The 22,350-nt window shown below is 53.7% G+C and overlaps 1 protein-coding gene across 3 annotated transcripts in view; it reads left to right on the forward strand.

The window, feature by feature from the left end:
• kiaa1328 (KIAA1328 ortholog) overlaps positions 1-22,350 on the forward strand; it is a 248,111-nt gene that overhangs the window by 106,809 nt on the left and 118,952 nt on the right. For all 3 annotated transcript variants that reach the window (XM_072497237.1, XM_072497238.1, XM_072497236.1), the window contains one exon: positions 4,913-5,011. In XM_072497237.1, the coding sequence (XP_072353338.1) occupies positions 4,913-5,011 (99 nt within the window). The remainder of the gene's footprint in view (positions 1-4,912; positions 5,012-22,350) is intronic.

Here is a 22,350-nt window from a genome sequence, read left to right on the forward strand (position 1 = left end):
GCAAGGCCGTGTCTGCAGGTAATGTGGCGGAGGCTGCCAGGGGTGGGATGGTCCCACACATCCGGGGGTGGGGGTGGGGAAGGAGCAGTGGGGGCAACAAAGGCTGCGGGCGGCCACAGCCCACCATGGCAGGGCGGATCCATCGGCCAGACCCCATGACGGCGGACACGCGGCTGTCCACCCAACCCGTTCACTGTCACGGCGCAGGCGGCCCGGCCGTCCTGATGTGTGCTAGACCCCCCACACCAAACTGGCAGCACCCACCAGTGGGTATGTCCAGGGCGGCACACACGGGAGCCCCCCGGTGAGGGCTGGCCCTGGCAGGGGGGTCGGCCGACAGGTCTCAGGGCACCAAGGGGGCAGGGGTGGGGCGCGTGCTGGCAACCGGGTCCGGCCATGTAGCCCATGGCACCTGGCTGTGGAGGGGGGTATACCAATGCTGAAACCCTGTCTACTCCCACCCCCTACAGATAGTACAATATTTGGCCATCTTCCAGCGTTGTTGGCCGCCGCGGCGGGGGCTGCTGCCCTGCATGAGGCCCAGTGGGAGCTGGAGCACGGGCATGATAGGAAGGTGGCGGAGCCTGTTGCAGAGCAGTGGGCTGCATTGGGGGACGTACAAGCCGCCCAGGCCGCAGGGCCACACGCCCAGGAGGCGCAGGAGGAGCACCACGGCGTGCGGGAGCCACAGCACGAGGAGGGTGTGCCACGGCCACTGAGGCGTCTGATGTGACAACGTGTACACCGGCCCTGCATGCCCTTCGAGGACCTCCCGTACAGGGCGTGCAGGAGGAGACTCCGGCTGAGCCGGGAGACCATCGCCCACATCTGCCACCTGATGGCACACCTGGCACCACGTGGGGCCGGGGGTAGATATGCCCTCCTGGTGGCCGTCAAAGTGACTGTCTCACGCCACTTCTTCACAACGGGGTCGTTCCAGTCACCGAGTGGGGACCTGTCCGGCACCTCCCAGCCATCGGTGCACAGGTGCATCCGGGCCATCACCGACGCCCTGTACGACATCGTGGACCAATACATACAGTTCCCTGCGGACCGCGGCCACCAGGATGCCCGTGCAGCGCCGCTGTTGCCCGGTTACCCATGGTGCAGGGGGCGATCGATGGAGTGCACATCGCCATGCGCCCATGTCGGAAGAAAGGGTCATGTGCCTGAACAGGAAGGGTACATATTCAATGAACGTGCAGGTGCTCTGTGACCACAGGATGACCCCCCCCCCCCCTTGCGGGGCTGGTTGTTGGGCGACGGGTTATCCATTGCGGCCGTGGCTGATGACACCTATCCGGAGGCTACAGACCGACGCAGAGCGCCGCTACAATGATGCCCATTCAGCGACCAGGAGTGTGGTCGAGAGGTGCTTTGGGCTGCTGAAGATGCGATTCAGGTGCCTGGACCGCTCTGGGGGGGCCCTCCAGTACCCGTCGGCCGCATCGTTGTGGTCTGCTGCGTCCTGCACAACATAGCCCAGCAGAGGGGCGATGTGCTGGAGGAGGAGAAGGAGGACAAACTCAGGATGAGGGGAACTCCTCTCCAGATGAGGTGGATGGTGAGGGGAAACAGATGCACGGGACATGGAGGATGGTAGGCAACAGGCGGCTGCCCAGCGCTGCCGGCTGGACCAGCAGACACGGGTGTTGCTGGTAGCTGCACGTTTCGGCGACCACGGTGGGGGTCAGCAGTGATGGGCATAGGCACAGACAGCCGAGTTCGGCACCTCCCCCACCACCGACCACCCTCACCTCCCCCACGCACCAGAGCTCAGCTTCTATCACAGCGCCCCTCACACACACTGGCACACAGTCCCTGCCCGTATCGGACAGAGTACAGAGGCATCTCGCATAGGTGTGGAATGTGTTTAATAACAGACGTCCTGTACATGTGCCCCAGCCCATCTAACTATTCTGTGCCCTGCACCCGTGCCAACTTACTCATCAGTGTCTACCTTTCTGGCCTAATGGGCCCTATGACTACATCTTGGTGTTCCATGGTACAGCAGAACTGGAGGTGGACTCCTTTGATTCCTGCTCTGTGACTAGGGTCCCCTTTGGCAGCCGTCTCCTGGGCAGGTCCGGCCTGGATGGGCCAGGCTGCACCTCGAGCAATTGGGATGGCGTGGTGCCACCCTGTTCTGCCCGCTGCCCACTAGGTGCACCAGGGACGGTAGGGGGAGGGGGGGGGGGGAGTCCGAGGTGGCACAGCATTCTGGCACCCCCCCTGCCGGGGGGGCCGGAACGGGCCCAGCACCTCCTCCTCCCTCGGGGTGCATGGTGGACCCCGGGGCTCTCCATGGTAGGGGGTGCGAGCGGATCCAGCACCCGGGCCACCACCATCAATTGGCGCTGCCAGTCCTGGAGGCCCGCGCTGGTATCGACCAGAGTCTGGACGTTCGCAGCCATGGAACTCGAGGAGTTCGCCATCCCTGTCTGGCTCTGTACAACGCCGTCCATCACCCGGGCAATGGCGCTGATGCTCTGAGCGATGGCCTGCTGGGACTGGGCCATGGACTGCTGAGACCGCGACAGGTTGTTGAGCGCCTCTGCGATGTTCAGCTGGCCCTGGCTCATGGTTGCCTGTGAGACGGCAGCCCTGTCCTGGGCCACGGAGGACGCATGCACAGATAGCCCCAGGCCCTGCAAACTCAGGTCCTGCAAACTCAGTCCCATGCCCGACACCGTCGCCACCATTGTCTCCACCGCGGACGCCACCCATGCGGTGTTGACCTATGTGGCATTCATGACAGGCACCATTTCCTGCTCCTGGACGCGGATGTACACCTGCACTTGCGTCTGCAGGTGCTGGAAACCGGCCGTCACACTATCACGCCCCTGGGTCCCTGACTGCATCGGGTCTATGGGCGGGGGAACTCCAGGAACTCGGGACCCATCTGGGTGGCAGGTGTTTGCCGGGGCTGGGCTGCCCTCCAACCATCCGGCCCCTCAGCTGCTCTTACCACCACCTGCTGTACTGGATCGGCTGTGTGGTGCGCACCAGTTAGTGTCCCAAAAGCCTCATCACTAAAATGGCCAACCAAGGTGAGAGTATCTGCAGTGGCGGAGGGTGCAGGGGGACAGCTGTGACGCAACCTCGGTGTTTTCATCAAACCTGCGGTCGGGGGCACCCTGGGGTGCCATGTCCTGTATGTCCATCCCCTCCGTGGTGGTGTCGTGCTGTGTTCTTTCATATCTCTCTGCCCCTTGTATGCTAGTGTCCTGTGTCGTCGTGTCATGCCTGTCCATCCCCTGTGTGCTTGTGTCCTGTGTCGTCGTGCCGTGCCTGTCCGTCCCCTGTGTGCTTGTGTCCTGTGTCGTCGTGTCGTGCCTGTCCGTCCCGTGTCCTGTGTCGACGTGTCGTGGCTGTCCGTCCCCTGTGTGCTTGTGTCCTGTGTCGTCGTGTCGTGCCTGTCCGTCCCCTGTGTGCTTGTGTCCTGTGTCGTCGTGTCGTGCCTGTCCGTCCCCTGTGTTGTCGTGTCGTGCCTGTCCGTCCCGTGTCCTGTGTCGTCGTGTCTGTCCCCCCCCTGTGTGCTTGTGTCCTGTGTCGTAGTGTCGTGTCTCTCTGTCCCCTGTGTACTGGTATCCTGGGTCGTTGTGTCATCACTGGACTGGGCCGGAGGGCTGTTGTTGGAGCTGACCTCCCCATCGCTGCTAGAGTCCCTGTGGGCTGGCCGTCCACGCGCTGTCCGGGGGCGGTGTCTGCCAGGTGCGCCCGGTTGATCTGCGTTGGCTGGCTGTCCAGGTGCTGGATGCAGGCGGTTTCTGCCAGGTGCTCCGGGTCGGTCACCGCATGGCCCTGCGACACACAATACACCATCATGGTTAGTCAGGTGAAGGGGGGTGCTGAGGGGAGAGGGCTGAGGGGAGAGGGCTGAGGGGAGAGGGCTGGGGGGGGGGGGTGGGCTTGTGGGCGTGGGCTGAGGGGAGAGGGGCCAGGCAGGGGGGGGGGGGGGGGGGGAGAGTTCACTTGGTGGAGCGCCCCCGATCTCGGCATGGGCAATCTCCCGGTCCTCTGGTGCACCGGCTATGTCCAGTGCCCTCTGCTCGTGCACGGTGAGGGGCCGCAAGTCCGGTTCATCCCCTCCGGTTCGGGCAAGCTCTTGCTGGTTATGGCTGCTCTTCTCCTGTGGGGGGTGTAGGGGCGGGGAGGGGGGGGGGGGGGGGGGGAGAAATGACAGCATTGTTAGGCAGTCCGATGCATGCAGTTGTATCTATGTTGGCATGGGTGCACAGGGCACACGACCAACGCGGCTTGCATGGGTGGCTGCAGCCATGCGGTCAGGGCTGCGGTTGTACCGCCCTCCTGGGGAGGAGGTGGGTGTTACACATGTGGGGGGTAGGTGCCATGGGCACATTGCTGGGTACTCACCCTGGCTGCCCTCAGTAGATCATTGAGCTTTTTGCGGCACTGCTCGTCAGTCCTGGGTGTCAACACGATGGCACTGACGGCCGCGCCCACCTCCCTCCACAGATGCTGGGCCACGTTGGGTGGGACCTCTGGCTGGGTCCAGGGTACAGACGCCCTCTCCTCTCCTCGAGGGCGTCCAGGAGCATCTCCAGGTCGTGGTGAACCAGGGCGCTGCTCGGCGTAGCGCCACGTTGCTCCATCGGCAGCCTGTGCACACGCGTCGACTGCATTGCGCCGTGTCTCCGACGCTGGTCTGAGGCCGCGCCCCCACGCTTCCCGCTGCGCCCCTGCTAGCCCCCTTGTACGGCGCAGAATGGGGTCCCGGAATGGGCGCCGACCGCAGAGTGAAACACTCCCGTTTTGGCACCGGCACCGTCGCTCTGCCGTCGGAGCAGAGAATCGCGCCTGTGGTTTATGTTCATGATCAGGGTTAAAGAGTACAGTATATATCATATCAAATTAAAATTTAAAAAAAACTTTGAAACTGTTTTCATAGGTTCAAGTATCAGCTGTCTGAAGCAGAAGACATGACCTACAGTGAGGATCTGACAAACAAAACAAGAATTCCTGTCCCAAATTCAACTTGGCCAGAAAGGTCAGATAATGCATTTTTTTTAACCATTTATTGCATTATTTATATAAAGCAAGTATACTAAATGAGTGCTTTTGCATCTGTCTTTGTTACAGAATGAGTACTTCGCATTTGTCTTTATCCAGGGAAGAATATGTTGCTCAGGTTGTAGTGAAAAGTTGACACATTGGATTGGCAAAAATTTGATTAAGATGAAGTATTGAACAGGCTGGCTGAACTTAAAAGTTGATATGTCACCAGAACTGGGTGGTACACTGAGGATACTGAGGGAGGTAAGGGTGGAAATTGTAGAGGCGCTGGCCTTAATCTTCCTATCCTGAGAAACAGGGATAGTGCCAGAGAACTGGAGAATGCAAGGATGGTGGAAAGATTGGTTTAGCAATAGTCAGTTTAACTTTGGCAGTGGGAAAAGTTTTAGAAATTATAATTTGGTTCAAAGTTAATGAGAGGTAATTAAGGAAAGCCAACATAAATTTATTCATGTTTAACTAACTTGCTGAGTTTTTGACGAGGCAACAGAGAGGGTAGATGAATGTGATGTGCTTTATGTAGTGTACATGAACTTAAAAGGAATTTGATAAGATATATTTGATAACATGCCTGTCAGCAACGTTGGAGCAAGGAGAGGCATTGCAAGGAGATGATGGCCTCGCTCAAGGAGTGGGTGGATGGAACTCTTGCTTCGATGAAGGAGGCTCTGGCAAAGGTGCCAACGGCGGTGCGGGAGCAAGGAGAGGTGTTGCAGGAAGTGGAGGAGGCATTATCTCAGCACAGCGACCAGTTCACCTCGATGGGTGAGGAGCTGTGGAGAGGGTGGAGAGTAACAAAGGGCTGAGAGCCCAAGTGGAGGACCTGGAGAACGGGGAACGAAGGCAAAATCTAAGGATCGTGGGACTGCCTGAGGGGCTGGAGGGCCGGACGCTGATGGAGTACTTTGCAGAGATGTTCACCAAGTTGAGGAGGAGATCCTTTTGTGAATGAGCCACCAAGAGCTGTGGTAGTATACTTTCAAAGCAATCGGTTGAAGGAAAAGGTGCTGAGATGGGTGAAGCTGAACCATGAGGTGAGGTGGGAAGGCGGTGGTATTCGTAAATACCGGGATCTCAAAGTGGAGTTGGCGAGAAGGCAGGCAGCCTTTGGTCGGGCGAAGGCGGCGTTGTATAAAAACAACTTGAGACTTGTGGTCGTCTACCCGGCGAAGCTGAGGGTCACACATCCCAAAGATACTACTTGTAGACGGTGGAGGAGGCGGAGGTGTTTGTGAAAGCTGCAGAAGTGGGACTGAAATGAGTTTGGCTGTGTTAATCTTTTAGTTTTTTTTCTCTTGGCAGGTTGTGTTTGGGAACGGATGGTTTGGGGATTTGTGGTGATTTGTTGGAATTTGTTTTATTTGGGTTTGAAGGATTACTGTGATGGGAGTTTGGAAGGTTTGGGTGTGGGGGCCTTTTGTGAGGGCCACGAAGAATCCAGCACGAGTTTTAAGGATACAAAGTAATAACATTTATTTACAATAACATATATATAACAGCAGCAGCAGCTTCCCTTGCTGCACACTCCTTCCTGCTGGTTCCAAACTGGCCAGCTTTATTTATACTTGGAGTTTACTAATGGTTTCTCCGCCCCCCTCATTGGGGAAGCTCATACTCCCACATGATTGTGGGATTGTCATTAGTCCCCACCCAAAGGTAAGAGGGCAGGTTATAACATCCCTCCCCCCCCAAAGTCCAAGGAATCCACCGAAGACCCTCGCGAAGGAGGGCGTTGGACTCGTTTTGCCGCAGGCCGGACACCATTTGCACGCGGCGCTGGATCAGGCGGCGTGTAACGAGATGGAGACCGGCGCTTCCGTGATGAACGGCGTAACGGTTGTACATCCACGGCCCGTGGATCCGAGGATTCCCCCTCTGATGCGTCCTGTGTCTCCATCTCGGAGTCAGAATCTGCTGCCTCCGTCATGTCAGCGTCTATCTCCATTCCGTTCTGTAACGACCTGCGCAGGCTTTGAGTGAGGCACCAGTGGAAGATTGTGAGGACTACCTTCCCTTGTCTCTGGTCTCTGCGGCTGTAGAAATGAGCTCCGGGTGCGGGGAATCTTTTGAGGGGATAGTCTTCTGGACCGAACGTGGTCTACATGTTTGCGCTGGAGACGACCCTGGGCTTGCACCTGGTAAGATATAGGGCCCGTTTGGCGAAAGATTACGCCAGGAACCCACTGGGCACCACCAGCAAAATTCCGAACGAACACTGGGTCACCGGGCGCAAACTGCCGAATCGGCCGATGCCGAGAAAATCCCGTCCCTGCCGTTCTTGTGTGCGGCGTACTTTTGCGCCAATGTCCGGGAAAACCATACTAAGGCGGGTGCGAAGTCTCCGGCCCATTAGGAGTTCTGCGGGAGCTACCCCAGTCACCGCATGGGGGGGGTGATCCTATACGTAAACAAAAAGCGAGCCAGTCTCGTGTCCATTGATCCGGAATACTGCTTCTTTAGGCCTCTTTTGAATGTCTGCACTGCGCGCTCTGCCAACCCATTTGAAGCCGGGTGGTAAGGGGCAGTGCGGATATGGCGTATGCCGTTCATCTTCATGAACCTCGCAAACTCCTCACTCGTGAATGGAGTGCCGTTATCCATGACCAGCACCGCTTCCGATTGCGGTGATGCCGAGCTAGCCGCACGTTTCGGCGGCTCCAGCTCCGACGGACCTTCGGGCTCTTTTAAGAGCCCCAGCGGGGAATTTTTTGTCGACCCAGCCCGGTGTGAGGTGTGGGAGAAGGGAGTCCCCCCCAAACAAAGGGGGAAAAAACCGGCGGCGGCGGCTGCAGCCCGAGGAATCATCGACCAAAAGGTCAGAGGGAGAGAAGTTCAAGATGGCGGCGGAGAAAGCGCAGGCGACATGGGGGCCTGAGCAGGATGAAATCGTGAGACGGTGCGTGGAGCTGCTGAAGAGGGAGGTGCTGACCCCGATGCTACAGGCAATTGAGGGGCTCAAGGAGACATTAAAGACCCAGGAGACAGAGCTTCGCGTGGTGGAGCAGAAGGTGACAGATATTGAGGACGAGATCCTGGGCCTGGCGGTTAAGACTCAGACGCACGAGGCACTTCATAAAAAGTGTGCTGAAAGGATCGAGGCCCTAGAAAACGGAGCGCGAAGGAAGAACCTTCGGATACTGGGTCTCCCTGAGGGTGTGGAAGGAGTGGACTGTGGAGCGTACGCAAGTACGATGCTGAGCTCACTGATGGGTGCTGAGGCCCCTACGGGCCCCATGGAGGTGGAGTGGGCAAATCGGATTCAGTCGAGAAGACCAAAAGCGGGAGAACCACCGAGGGCGATAATCGTGCGATTTTACCGCCTTAAGGACAGAGAAGAGGTCCTGAGATGGGCTAAAAAGGTGCGGAGTAGCAGATGGGAGAACTCTGTGGTACGGATATACCAGGATTGGAGTGCGGAGGTGGCGAGAAGGAGGGCGAGCTTCAACCGAGCCAAAGAGGTGTTGCATAAAAGGAAGGTGAAGTTTGGGATGCTGCAGCCGGCAAGACTATGGGTCACGTATCAGGAGAGACACCATTATTTCGAGACGGCGGAGGAAGCATGGTCCTTCATCAAAGAAGAGAAATTGGATGGGAACTGAGGGACTGATGCTGCAGGAAATGTTATTGTTATTGATTTTGTTAATGTTATGGGTGAAGTTAATTGAGAAGCAAACTGGGAAGGGGGGAGACATTGGGGAAATGTGGGCGCCGGTGATGGGGGAAAGACGGGACACAGTCGGAGAATGGGGAGGGGGAGGGGAAAGGGAGCTGCGCCATAAGAGGCGGGTCAGGTAAACGGATGTTCCCGCGCCAGAAAGAATAAGGCGGGAAGACAGGCGCAAGGCGGATGGGAGTTCCCCCACACGGGGGGGGTCGAGGAGTGAGCAGGAGTAGCCGGGGTCAGTTGAAGTCAGCTGACTTACGGAAGTGACATGGGGGGAGCAATCAAGCTAGATAGGGATCTAGCGGGGGGGAGGGGGACAACTGGGTTGCTGCTGCGGAAATCCAAAAGGAAATGGCTAAAGAGTGGGTGGGCGGGGATGGTGTGCGACGCTGGGGGAGCGAGCGGGAGCGCAGAGGCGGGATATGGGACTGGCCTAGAGAAGGTAATGGCTAGTCGACACGGGAGGGGGGCAGGTAGCCCCCTAGTGAGGCTGATCACGTGGAACGTGAGAGGCCTGAACGGACCGATAAAAAGGGCCCGAGTGCTCGCACATTTGAAAGGACTAAGGGCAGACATGGTTATGCTCCAAGAGACGTACCTAAAGGTGGCGGACCAAGTTAGGCTAAGGAAAGGATGGGTGGGACAGGTGTTCCACTCAGGACTGGACGCAAAGAACAGAGGGGTGGCCATTTTGGTGGGGAAACGGGTAGCATTTTAAGCAAAGAACATCGTAGCAGATAGCGGAGGTAGATATGTAATGGTGAGTGGTAGGCTGGAGGGAATGGAGGTCGTGTTGGTTAATGTGTATGCTCCAAATTGGGACGATGCGGGATTTATGAGACGGATGCTGGGGCGTATACCGGACCTGGAGGTAGGAAACTTGATTCTAGGAGGGGACTTTAATACGGTGCTAGACCCGGGGCTAGATAGATCCAGCTCAAGGACCGGAAGGAGGCCGGCAGCGGCCAAGGTACTTAAGGGGTTTATGGACCAAATGGGGGGAGTGGATCCATGGCGATTTCTTAGACCTAGGGCTAGGGAGTTTTCCTTCTTCTCCCATGTCCATAAAGTGTACTCCCGGATAGATTTTTTTGTTTTGGGAAGGTCGTTGATCTCTAGGGTGGAAGAAGCTGAGTACTCAGCCATAGCGGTTTCGGATCATGCCCCACATTGGGTGGACCTGGAATTAGGAGAGGGCAGGGAGCAGAGAACACTCTGGCGATTAGATGTGGGACTGATGGCGGATGAGGGAGTGTGTGCAAGAGTGCGGGGGTGTATTGAGAGATACCTGGAGGTCAATGACGACGGCGAGGTCCCTGTGGGAGTGGTTTGGGAAGCACTAAAAGCGGTGGTCAGAGGAGAGCTGATCTCTATTGGGGCCCACAAAAGGAAAACAGGCCAAGGAAAGGGAAAGATTACTGGGGGAGATTTTAAGGGTGGACAGGGAATTTGCAGAGACCCCGGAGGAGGAATTGTACAGGGAGAGGAGACGACTCCAGACGGAGTTTGACCTGACCACCAGAAAGGCGGAGGTACTGTGGAGGAAGGCACAGGGAGGAGGTATGAATATGGGGAAAAGGCTAGTCGCCTGTTGGCTCATCAATTGCGAAAGAGGGCAGCAGCGAGGGAGATAGGAGGAATTAGAGACGAAAGGGGAGACACTGTGCGAAGGGCAGGAAAGATAAATGAGGTGTTCAAGACCTTTTATGAGGAACTGTATAGGTCTCAACCCCCAGAGGGAGAGGAGGGGATGCGGCAGTTCCTGGACCAATTGAGGTTCCCGAAAGTGGAGGAGCAGGAGGTGGTAGGCCTGGGGGCACCGATTGAGGTGGACGAGGTCATTAAGGGACTGGGAAGCAGGGAAGGCCCCGGGGCCAGACGGGTTCCCGGTGGAATATTACAGAAAATATGTGGACTTGTTGGCCCCGTTGATGGCGAGGACGTTCAATGAGGCCAGGGAAGGGGGGACTCTACCCCCGACGATGTCGGAGGTGGCGATATCGCTAATTTTGAAGAGGGACAAAGATCCGTTGCAGTGCGGGTCCTATAGACCTATTTCACTATTGAACGTGGACGCCAAATTGCTGGCAAAGGTACTGGCACCGAGGATAGAGGACTGTGTCCCGGGGGTGGTGCACGAAGACCAGACAGGGTTCGTAAAAGGGAGACAACTGAATGTTAACGTGCGACAACTATTAGGGGTGATAATGATGCCCCCAGTGGAGGGGGAGGCAGAGATAGTGGCAGCAATGGACGCAGAGAAGGTATTTGATAGGGTGGAGTGGGAGTATTTATGGGAAGTGTTAAGGTTTGGGTTTGGGAACGGGTTTATTAGCTGGGTTAGACATCTTTATGGGGCTCCAACGGCAAGCGTAGTTACAGGTCGACATAGATCGGAGTATTTCCGACATTCTAGGGGAACAAGACAGGGATGCCCGCTGTCTCCATTGTTGTTTGCGTTGGCAATTGAACCTCTGGCCATGGCGTTGAGAGACTCCAGGAAATAGAGAGGGGTGATTAGAGGGGGAGAAGAACACCGAGTCTCGTTATACGCGGATGACCTATTGTTATACGTGTCGGACCCAGCGGGGGGGGGGGATGATAGAGGTTATGCGAATTTTGAGGGGGTTCGGGGAATTCTCGGGGTATAGGCTAAACATGGGGAAGAGTGAATTATTTGTGATACATCCAGGGGACCAGAGTCGAGAGATAGAAGGCTTGCCGCTAAGGAAAGTGGAAAGAAACTTCCGATACCTGGGGATTCAGATCGCTAGGAGCTGGGGAACCTTGCACAGACTTAATCTGACACGGTTGGTAGAACAAATGGAGGAGGACTTCAAGAGGTGGGACATGCAGCCTCTATCGCTGGCGGGCAGGGTGCAAGCAATTAAGATGATGGTCCTCCCGAGGTTCTTATTTGTATTTCAATGTCTCCCTATATTAATCACCAAGACCTTCTTTAATAAAATAGACAGGAGCATCACGAGCTTCGTGTGGGCAGGGAAAGTCCAGAGAGTACGGAGGGGGTTCCTTCAGCGTAGTAGGGACAGAGGAGGATTGGCACTACCGAACTTGGGCGATTACTATTGGGCCGCCAATGTGGCAATGATACGTAGATGGATGATGGAGGGTGAGGGAGCGGCGTGGAAAAGACTGGAGAGAAAGTCCTGTAAAGGGACGAGTTTAGAGGCGCTGGTGACGGCACCGCTACCGTTCTCACCTAAAAAGTTTACCACTAACCCGGTGGTGGCGGCAACACTGAATATCTGGGGACAGTGGAGGCGACAGAGAGGGGTGCGGGGAGCCCTGGTGGGGTCCCCTATCAGGAACAACCATAGGTTCGCCCCAGGAAGAATGGATGGAGGATTTCAGAGCTGGTACCAGTTGGGAATTAGGAGGGTGGGAGATTTATTTATAGATGGGACTTTTGCGAGCTTGGGAGCATTGGAGGAAAAGTATAAGTTGCCCCGGGGAAATTTCTTGAGATATATGCAGGTGAGGGCGTTTACTAGACAACAGGTGAGGGAATTTCCGTTGCTCCCGACACAGGGGATAGAGGACAGGGTGCTTTCAGGGGTGTGGGTCGGAGAGGGCAAGGTGTCAGAGATTTATCGAGAGATGAGGGAAGAGGGGGAGGAGTCGGTGGGCGAACTAAAAGGAAAGTGGGAAGAAGAACTAGGGGAGGAGATAGAGGAGGGTATGTGGGCTGATGCCCTAAGCAGGGTAAATTCCTCTTCCTCATGCGCCAGGCTTAGCCTGATTCAATTTAAGGTGCTACATAGAGCACACATAACGGGAGCAAGATTGAGCAGGTTCTTTGGAGTGGAGGACAAATGTGGGAGGTGTGGCGGGAGCCCGGCAAACCACGCACATATGTTTTGGGCGTGCCCGGCACTGGAAGGGAGTGACGGGAGTGATTTCGCAGGTGGTGAAGGCCCGGGTCAAACCAGGCTGGGGGTTAGCTCTATTTGGAGTTGCTGAAGAGCCGGGAGTGCAGGAGGTGAAAGAGGCCGACGTTGTGGCCTTTGCGTCCCTAGTAGCCCGGCGTAGGATCCTACTCATGTGGAAGGAGGCGAAACCCCCCGGACTGGAGGCCTGGGTAAACTATATGGCGGGGTTCATTAAACTGGAGCAGATAAAGTTTGCCCTGAGAGGATCGGCTCAAGGGTTCACCAGGCGGTGGCAGCCATTTCTCGACTACCTAGGGGAACGTTAGAGGGAAGACAGATGACCAGCAGCAGCAACCCGGGGGGTGGGGGGGGGGTTAGTTTAGTTTAGGTCAATAGATAAGGGGTTTTGTTACTTGTGTATTGTTAAAAATTTCTGTATTGTTACTGTTGCGTTTGTTTTGTAAGAGGAAAAATTGTTGTTTGGGGAAAAAAAATTTCAATAAAATATGAAAAAAAAAAAAAATCCATGACCAGCACCTCGGGGAGGCCATGCGTGCTAAAGGACAAACACACCTTTCAATTGTTGCGCAGGACGTTGTCCCCTGCATCTTATGCACCTCTAGCCATTTAGACTGGGCGTCGATTAATAGAAGGAACATGGATCCTTGAAAAGGGCCTGCGAAATCTGCATGCAAGCGTGCCCAAGGCCGCCCTGGCCATTCCCAGTGATGTAGGGGAGCGGCCGGCGGAAGCTTCTGATGCTCCTAGCAAATGGAGCAGTTTTGGGACACCTTCTCAATGTCGGTGTCGAGGCGTGGCCACCAGACATAACTCCAGGCCAACATTTTCATTTTGGTCACACCTGGATGCCCATTGTGCAAGTCTCTTCGTATCAGCTCCTGGCCTTTTTCCGGGACAATCACACGCGTCCCCCATAAGAGGATGCCGTCTTCCACGCTGAATTCTGACAGCTTGGAGGAAAATGCCCGCAACTCGCCTGGGAGCTGTCTATGCTGCCCACCATACAGGACTATGTGCCGAACCTTTGACAGGACTGGCTCCGTCTGGGTCCACTCACGGATCTGTGATGCCGTGACAGGCAAGGTGTCCATAAAATTTAGGGTTGCAACCACCTCACCGGTCGTGGGGGTCAACATGGGGCCGGTCGATAAAGGCAATCGGCTCAGTGCGTCGGCATTTGCTATCTGCGTTCCTGGTTTGTGCTCCAGAGAATACTCTTATGCAGCAAGCAACAAAGCCCAGCACTGGATCCGTGTGGAAGCAATGGGCGGTATTGGCTTATCCTCTCTGAAAAGTCCCAGCAGAGACTTATGATCAGTCACTATAGTGAAATGGCGGCCATACACGTACTGGTGGAAGCGTTTCACCGCAAAAACCACTGCTAGGCCCTCCTTCTCGATCTGCGCGTACTTTTTCTCCGCTGCAGTCAATGTGCGGGAGGCGAAAGCTATCGGTCGCTCGACCCCGTTCTCCATCTTGTGGGACAGGACGGCCCCAATACTATACGGGGATGCATCACACGTGACGAGCAAAGGCTTTCCAGGATCATAGTGGGTTAGTAACCCAGACGACGACAATTGTTGCTTTACCCGCCGGAAAGCGGTTTCTTGCGGCTGACCCCAAACCCAGGTGTGATTTTCCTTTGGCAGAAGGTGCAACGGGGCCAGCGTAGTTGCCAGATTGGGGACGAACTTCCCGTAATAGTTTACGAGACCGAGAAAAGAACGAAGATGCGAAGTGTCAGTCGGGGCGGGTGCCTGTTGAATCGCACGCACCTTCTCTGCGACGGGGTGCAAACCTTCGTGGTCCACCCGATAACCTAGGTAGACTACTTCCTTTGCCTGAAATACGCACTTTGTACGATGTAAACGGACTCCAGCCTCCGAAAAGCGTCTAAGGACAGCCTCCTGATTTTCCAAATGTTCCTGCTCCGACGTCCCTGTAATCAAAACGTCATCTAAGTAGACAGCAACACGTGGTAAACCTCTCAAAATGCCCTCCATAACACGTTGAAAAATAGCGCAGGCAGAGGATACTCCAAAGGGCAACAGTGTATATTCATACAGGCCCCGGTGTGTATTAATCGTTACATATGGTCGGGAGGCAAGGTCCAGCTCCAACTGTAGGTAGGCGTGACTCATATCTAATTTTGTGAAGGAGAGTCCGCCTGCAAGCTTCGCGTAGAGATCCTCTATGCGAGGCATTGCATATCGGTCGAGCCGGGAAGCCGTATTCACTGTCAGTTTATAGTCGCCACACAAGCGAACTGTGGCATCTGGCTTCATTACAGGTACAATTGGTGCTGCCCAGTCAGCAAAACGGATGGGCCTGATAATACCCAAACTCTCCAAACGAGTGAGCTCCCCTTCTACCTTCTCGAGCAAGGCGTAAGGCACCGGGCGCGCCCGGAGATAGCGCGGCGTGGCTCCTGGTTCGACTTGGATACGGGCTACGGCCCCTTTTATTTTCCCCAAACCAGGCTGGAATACATCTGAGTATCGTCCTAGCACCTCAGTCAACTCTTCAGAAACTGTTTGGAGGATGTGCTGCCATTGCAACTGCAAATGGCACAACCAGTCCCGACCCAACAGGCTGGGCCCATGGCCGATCACCACGATAAGTGGGAAACGCCCCTCCTGACGTCCATAAACAACAGGGGTCATCGTAGTTCCTGCAATGTCCAGTGGTTCCCCCGTGTAGGTGGCCAACCTGGCCTGTGAGTCGGTTAATGTAAGGGTCTGTATACCCTGCTTGATGTGGTCGAATGTCCTCTGGGCGATCACGGAGACCGCTGCGCCAGTGTCCAACTCCATCTCAAGCGGGTGACCATTGACCCGTACTGTCACCTTAATGGGGGCCACACGGGGAGCTGCCACACAATGCAGCTGCAGGCCGTCGTCCTCCGTCTCCACGTCCTCAGGAGTAGTCGCTGCAGGTTCATCCACATGGAAGGTACGGCCCCTGGGCTGGTCCCAGTTACGGCCCCTGGGCTGGTCCCAGTTTCGGTCGGAACGACGCCGCCTCTGGCGCCCCCGGGGTCGGCGTCCGCGACGGGGTCGGCGCCTACAAGTTTGACACGGACATGGCTCCTCATCCATTTGTTCTGGAGAAGGCCCCCTTCGGGGAGGAATGTCCGACGGCCACTGGCGTCGGTCCGGACGTCGCCTCGCCCAAGGTACCGCAGGAGTGCGGGGGACGTTTTCGGATGGAAAGGGTTGCGCCCCAAGGCATGCACTTCCATTCCCTGTAGCTCCTGCACTCCTCGTTCTGCGCTCTCCCGGGACAATACTATTTGAATTGCCTGTTGAAAAGTCAATGTTGGCTCAGCTAACAACTTTCTCAGGGTGGCCGTATTGTTAATACCGCAAACCAAACTGGTGCATAACATTTCTGACAAGGTCTCACCATAACCACAGTACTCCGCAATCCTGCGTAGCCTGGATAGAAAATCAGCAAGGGATTCTCCAGGGGTCCTCTCAGCGGTATTAAACCGGTAACGCTGGACTATCGTGGACGGGGTTGGGTTAAAATGTTGCCCCACTATATTCACAAGTTCATCAAACGTTTTGGTGTCCGGCGCAGCTGGGTACGTAAGGCTCCTAATCACCCCAAACGTATGCGGGCCGCAGGCGGTGAGCAATATGACCACCTGGCGCTCGTTTTCAGTGATATTGTTTGCCCGGAAATAGTAATGCATCCGTTGTGCGTACTGGTCCCAGCTTTCCAGCGCAGCATCAAAAACATCCAAACGTCCGTACAGCGGCATAGTATAATAGAAAACAACTTCCAACCTGTATCCAACAAAAATCCAGGGAGGTGGCTTCAGCAGTGTAGACAGCTATTCACTTTAACCCTCGTCGCCAGTTTTGTGAGGGCCACGAAGAATCCAGCACGAGTTTTAAGGATACAAAGTAATAACATTTATTTACAATATTAAATATATATATATATATATTATATATATATATATATATATATATATATATTTATTATAAAGATATATATCTAACAGCAGCAACTTCCCTTGCTGCACACTCCTTCCTGCTGGTTCCAAACTGGCCAGCTTTATTTATACTTGGAGTTTACTAATGGTTTCTCCGCCCCCCTCATTGGGGAAGCTCATACTCCCACAGGATTGTGGGATTGTCATTAGTCCCCAGCCAATGGTAAGCAGGCAGGTTATAACAGGGCCTTTGTGTTGGTTTTCTCTATGTAGGGGAGGGGGCTCTGGCAGGGGCCATCGCATTAGCAAATGTAAGTTGGCTAGTGAATGGGAGTGAGGTGGGGGGAAGAGCTGCAGTCATTGGAACCTGTATGGATAGGTTTCAATGGGCCTGGGAAGTGGGTGGGGGAATGTGGAAGATACTGGGAGAGTTGGTTTTGAGAGGAAGTGATTGGGGAGTTTCTGGTAAGTGGGGAGATGGCTGATGATGACTGTGGGTTGTTCAGGGTCCCACCTGTTGGGCGGGGCTAGTAGTAGCAGCTATGACTGATAGGAGGGGCAGGGGGTTGAGATGCACTCGGTCAGGCTGGTAACGTGCGAGGGCTGGGGGGACCGGTGAAGCGAGCGAGAGTCTTCTCACATTTGAAGAGCTTGTAAACTGACATGGTGCTGTTGCAAGAGACCTAACTGAGGGTGAAGGACCAGGTGAGGCTTCGGAAGTTAGGGGTGAGGCAACTGTTCCACTCGGGCATTAATAGTAGGGCCCGGGTGGCAGCGATTCTAGTGGGTAAGAGGTTGATGTACCAGATGGAGAAGGCGGTGGCTCATCACGGGGGCAGGTACGTAATAGTAACGGATGCTTTGGAGGGGAGGTTGGTGGTGCTGGTTAGCCTATATACCGTGAATTGGGACGATGTAGGATTTATGAAGATGTTGGTTGCCATACTGAATTTGTATTATTATCAGTTAATACTGTGGTGGGGCGTGGGGGGTGCTTGAATACAGTGCTGAATCCGAATGCGGATAGGTCCAAGCTGTGTTCGCTGACCCCCTTGGGGTGGGTCAGGGGGTAAAGAAGTTGGCTGTGTTTAAGGGAGATGGGAGTGGTGGCCCCATGGAGGTTTTTGCACCTGTGGAATAGGGAGTACTCGTTCCTTTCGCCAGTACACAATGTGTGTTCCAGGATTGACTTATTTTGTCACGGGAAAGGTGCTGTTGATCAGGGTGAGGAAGGAAGAATATTCAGCGATTGTTATCTCAGACCATGCTCCACATTGGGTGGATGTGGTTCTGGAGAAGGGGCTGGCACAGAGGTGTTTTATTCAGGGTGCACTAGGACCCGACAGATTCCACTCAACCAATGTGCTTGTCCAATAGGTTTTACCCAGGTGTTTTAGCACGTTACTGGCAAATAACTACGAACACGAGTCAGTTCAACCAATGTAACTTTATTTCAGACAACTTTAAGATAGGAGTGCGTACTTTAATTCTCAGAATTCTTTCTCTAACAATCTACCTTACATGCCCGTTTCACTAGAGTACGAATACTTCCCAGATCTTGTTGATTCGCTGGTTCCAATTGCTTGATTCCTGCAGCCTGTTACTATCGATCTTTCTCTGTCTTTGGTCTCGGTCTCCCTCTCCCGGCGTAGAAGGCGAGCATACCTTGCCTTCACCTTGTCCAGCCATGCCTCAGGATGGGATGGGATGGGGGGGGATCTTACCTTGTCCTGCTCGAACTGTGGGTCTTATATCTTTCTGGCTAGCTTACAGAACTTTCCGTTGTTTTCGGTCAATCAGGGGCCCAAACTTGATTAGTTTTGCCACTTCAGAAACATTGTTAACGAGTTTCGATGGTCATTCTTTGTTTGCTCGTATCCTGGTGCCTGTATGTCTTGTTTTTGGGTCAGAATGTGCATTTGCTCTTTTGTTCGTATTGATTTTGTCTGATGCTGGATATAAAGGTTATTGTTTCATCAATGAGGGTCTGATTATTTCCTAACTGTTTTTGGGTGAGTTCTTGACTCTATTTCTTCATTAAGTTCTTTTCATGTCTGCGAATGTGTCTTATGCATTCCTGACTGCTTTTGTTTTATCAAGTTCTACAGGGCTACCGGCGTAGGACTAATTCTGTGTCTCATGTCTCCGGTATTACAGAGTTCCCAGCATGCTGTGGTATATTGGCCAACTTTCTGCTGGTCTGTTTCATATAATTCTTATAGGGCTGCTACAGAGGCCTGCATGGAGGTTGGATGTGGGTTTGCTGGCGGACCTAAATGTTTGTACCAAAGTGGGAGGTGATTGAGGACTAAGTGGGGTTTAATAGGAATGGTGGGACCTCACGACGCAGAGGTCTCAGGTTCGATCCCGGCTCTGGGTCACTGTCCGTGTGGAGTTTGCACATTCTCCCCGTGTTTGCGTGGGTCTCCCCCACAACCCAAAGATGTGCAGGTTAGGTGGATTGGGCATGCTAAATTGACCATTAATTGGAAAAAATGAATTGGGTACTCTAAATTTATTTATTAACAAAAAAAAAGTAGGAAAGGAGGAGGGTTGGAGGAGCCAGTGGGGGTGGAAGAAGTGCGGGTGGCGATAGGGGAGATGCAGGCAGGTAAAGCGTTGGGGCTGGATGATTTCCCGGTGAGGTTTTAGGAAAAGTTTCTGGATAAACTGGCGCTGTTGTTTGAGGACGTGATGGCGAACGGGGCATTGCCAGAGAAAATGGGACAGGCATCCATTTCATTGCTGCTTACGACCCGGTGGAATGTGTGTCGTACAGGCCAATATCTGTTGAATGTGGATGCCAAGGTTTTGGCAACCGTATTGGTGCTCAGGTTGGAGGAGCGCCGCCTGGGGATTATCAGACGGGGTTCGAAAATGGCAGACAGTTGTCGTCAAATGTGCGGTGTCTGTTGAATGTGGTGCTTTCTCTGGCAGAAGGGAGCGAATTGGAGATGGTTGTGGCGCTGGATGCAGAGAAGGCGCTTGATCGTGTGGACTGGAGCTATTTGTTTGCGGTGTTGGAGAGGTTTGAGATTGGATCTAAGTTTGTGGCATGGGTACAATTATTGTATAAAGATCCAATGGAGTGTGTGCGCAGAAATGAGATGAGGGTACTTTCTGTTGCATAGAGATACGAGGCAGGGGTGCCCCATGCCTCCCCCCGCCCCCTTCTGTTTGCTCTGGCAATAGAATCCTTGGCCATAGCGCTGAGGTGCTCGGATAAATGGGGGATAGTGAGGCGGGGGGTAGAGCATATCAAATTAAATTTAGGAAAAAGTGGGTGTTTTGTCTTCGCCAGGGGCGGGTGGCGGAGCAGGGGGATGCCATTTTGGGTAGCAACAACCCACTTTAGGTATTTTTTGATTTGATTTATTGTCACATGTACTGAAGTACAGTGAAAAGTATTTTTCTGCGGCCGAGTGAACGTACACAGTACGTACATAGTAGACAAAAAGAATAACCAACAGAGAACATTGACAAATGGTACATCGACAAACAGTGATTGGTTACAGTGCGAAACAAGGGGCCAAACAAAGCAAATACATGAGCAAGAGCAGCATAGGGCGGCGTGAATAGTGTTCTTCCAGGGAACAGATCAATCCGAGGGGGAGTCGTTGAGGAGTCTTGGAGTTGTGGGGAAGAAGCTGTTCCTATGTCTGGATGTGTGGGTCTTCAGACTTCTGTATCTTCTGCCTGATGGAAGGATCTGGAAGAAGGCAATGCCTGGTTGGGAGGGGTCTCTGATAATGCTGTCTGCCTTCCTGAGGCAGTGGGAGGTATATACAGAATCAATGTGGCAGTGGCAAGCTTGTGTGATGCGTTGGGCTGAGTTCACCACACTCTGCAGTTTCTTGCGATCTTGGACCGAGCAGTTGTCATACCAGATATGCAGCCAGATAGGATCTGTGAGTGCAGGTGGCCCGGCACTGGGCTCGGCTCTTTAAGTTGAACTTCATGAGTCTGGTGGGCAGGGTCAAGCGGATTTACTAGATGGAATAATCTTCCCTTATCGTTGGCAGGCCGGGTGCAGGCAGTTAAGATGAACATCTTGCTGCGGGTTTTATTTTTATTTCAGTACCTACCGGTCTTTTTGCCAAAATCTTTTTTATGGGTTGGAGAGATTGGTTTTGTCGATTGTGTGGGCAGGTAAGGTGGCAAGGATTAGGAGGACGGTGCTTCAGAGAGGGCGACAGTGCCTAGCCCTTCCGAGTTTGTTCTACTATTATTGGGGGGCGTACGCTGAGAAGGTGTGGGGTTGGAGCAGGGAGACGGAGGATTTGTGGGTGAGGATGGAGGTAGGCTCTTGTAAGGGGTTGGGGTTGCAGGCATGGCAATGGCATTGCATCGTTTGCCCCAGGGAGGTACTCTGGTAATCCGGTGGTGGTGGCGACGCTGAAAATATGGAGGCAATTGTGGCACGACTTTGGGTGGGGGTGGGGTGCGGTGTGGCGGGGGGTGGAGGAGACTGTCGAAGTTGATGCCGATTTGAGGGAACCATAGGTTTGAGTCGGGAAGGATGGGTGCGAGGCTTCAGGGATGGGAGGAGCAAGAGGTAATGGAAATGACGGACTTATTTTTAGAAGGGCAGTTTGGAAGAGTTTGGGGAGAAGTCTGGGATCCCTCAAGCGGAGGTTTTCAGGGACATACAGTCGCAGTATTTCGCGAAAAAGGTTTTTCCAACTTTTCTGATAGCACCACCCTCGTTGCTGGAGGGGGTGTAGTCGGTGATGGGGTTGGAAGGGGGGGGCCATTCCAGCGATCCATGGGAGGGTCTTGGAGGAGGATATGGCGTCCCTGTAGTGGGTTCAGGCCAATTGGGAGGAGGAGCTGGGAATGCACTGGAGAAGGGGTTGTGGTATGAGTTGCTGCGGAGGGTCAATGCTCAACCTCGTGCGGGAGGCTGGGGTTGATGCAGCTAAAGGTAGTACACAAAGCACCTGACAAAGTCGACGATGCGCCGGTTTTCAGGGGCGGAGCATCGCAAAAGCAGTGCAGCCCCTGATTCTGTCGTCATTGGGGATTCTCTGACCCGTCGCCGAACACGATTTCGGCATCGGGGATCGGTGAATCCATCCCATGGGGTTGTTTCTAACTACATTTCAAGGTGCTGGTACCGTCAACTATTAGCGGGAAGAGGAGGGGCCAAGATGGGTGGTTGCTTAATATGTTGGGGTGGGGCGGGTTTGGAGTTTTACTTTGTAATGTTATGTGTCTTAAATGTTAAAATGTTAAAAATGTTAATAAAAATATTTTAAAAACATGTATATAATTAAAGACACTATCTGAATGCGCGCAGCATTTGCAAAAATGTAAGTAAATTGATGGCACAAATAGAAGTAAACAGGTGTGATCTAATTGCCTTTATGCAGGTGTGGCTGTAAGGTGACCAAAGCTGAGGACTGATTGTTCAAGGGTATTCAACATTTCGAAAGGATAGGCAAAAAGGAGGTGGGGTAGCGCTGTTAATAACGGATGAGATCAGTTCATTGGTGAGATAGGATCAAAGATCAAAGATCAATGTAGAATCAGTTTGGGTAGAGCAAAGAAACAGCAAAGGCAGCAAATATTGGGTGGAGTAATTTACAGGTGACTAAATAGTAGTCGTAATACAAGGCACGGGATTAGTCAGGAAACAAAAGGCGCTTGGAACAAGGATAATACAGTCATCTCAATTTACATAAAGACTGACTAAACTTAATTAACACTAATGTGGAGGACGAATTCTGGAATGTATCTGAGATGCTTTTCTGGAACAGTATGTTGTGAAACCAGCTAGATAACCTATTTTAGAT

The sequence above is a fragment of the Scyliorhinus torazame genome, chromosome 3, assembly GCF_047496885.1.
Source record: "Scyliorhinus torazame isolate Kashiwa2021f chromosome 3, sScyTor2.1, whole genome shotgun sequence".
Lineage (NCBI taxonomy): Eukaryota > Metazoa > Chordata > Chondrichthyes > Carcharhiniformes > Scyliorhinidae > Scyliorhinus > Scyliorhinus torazame.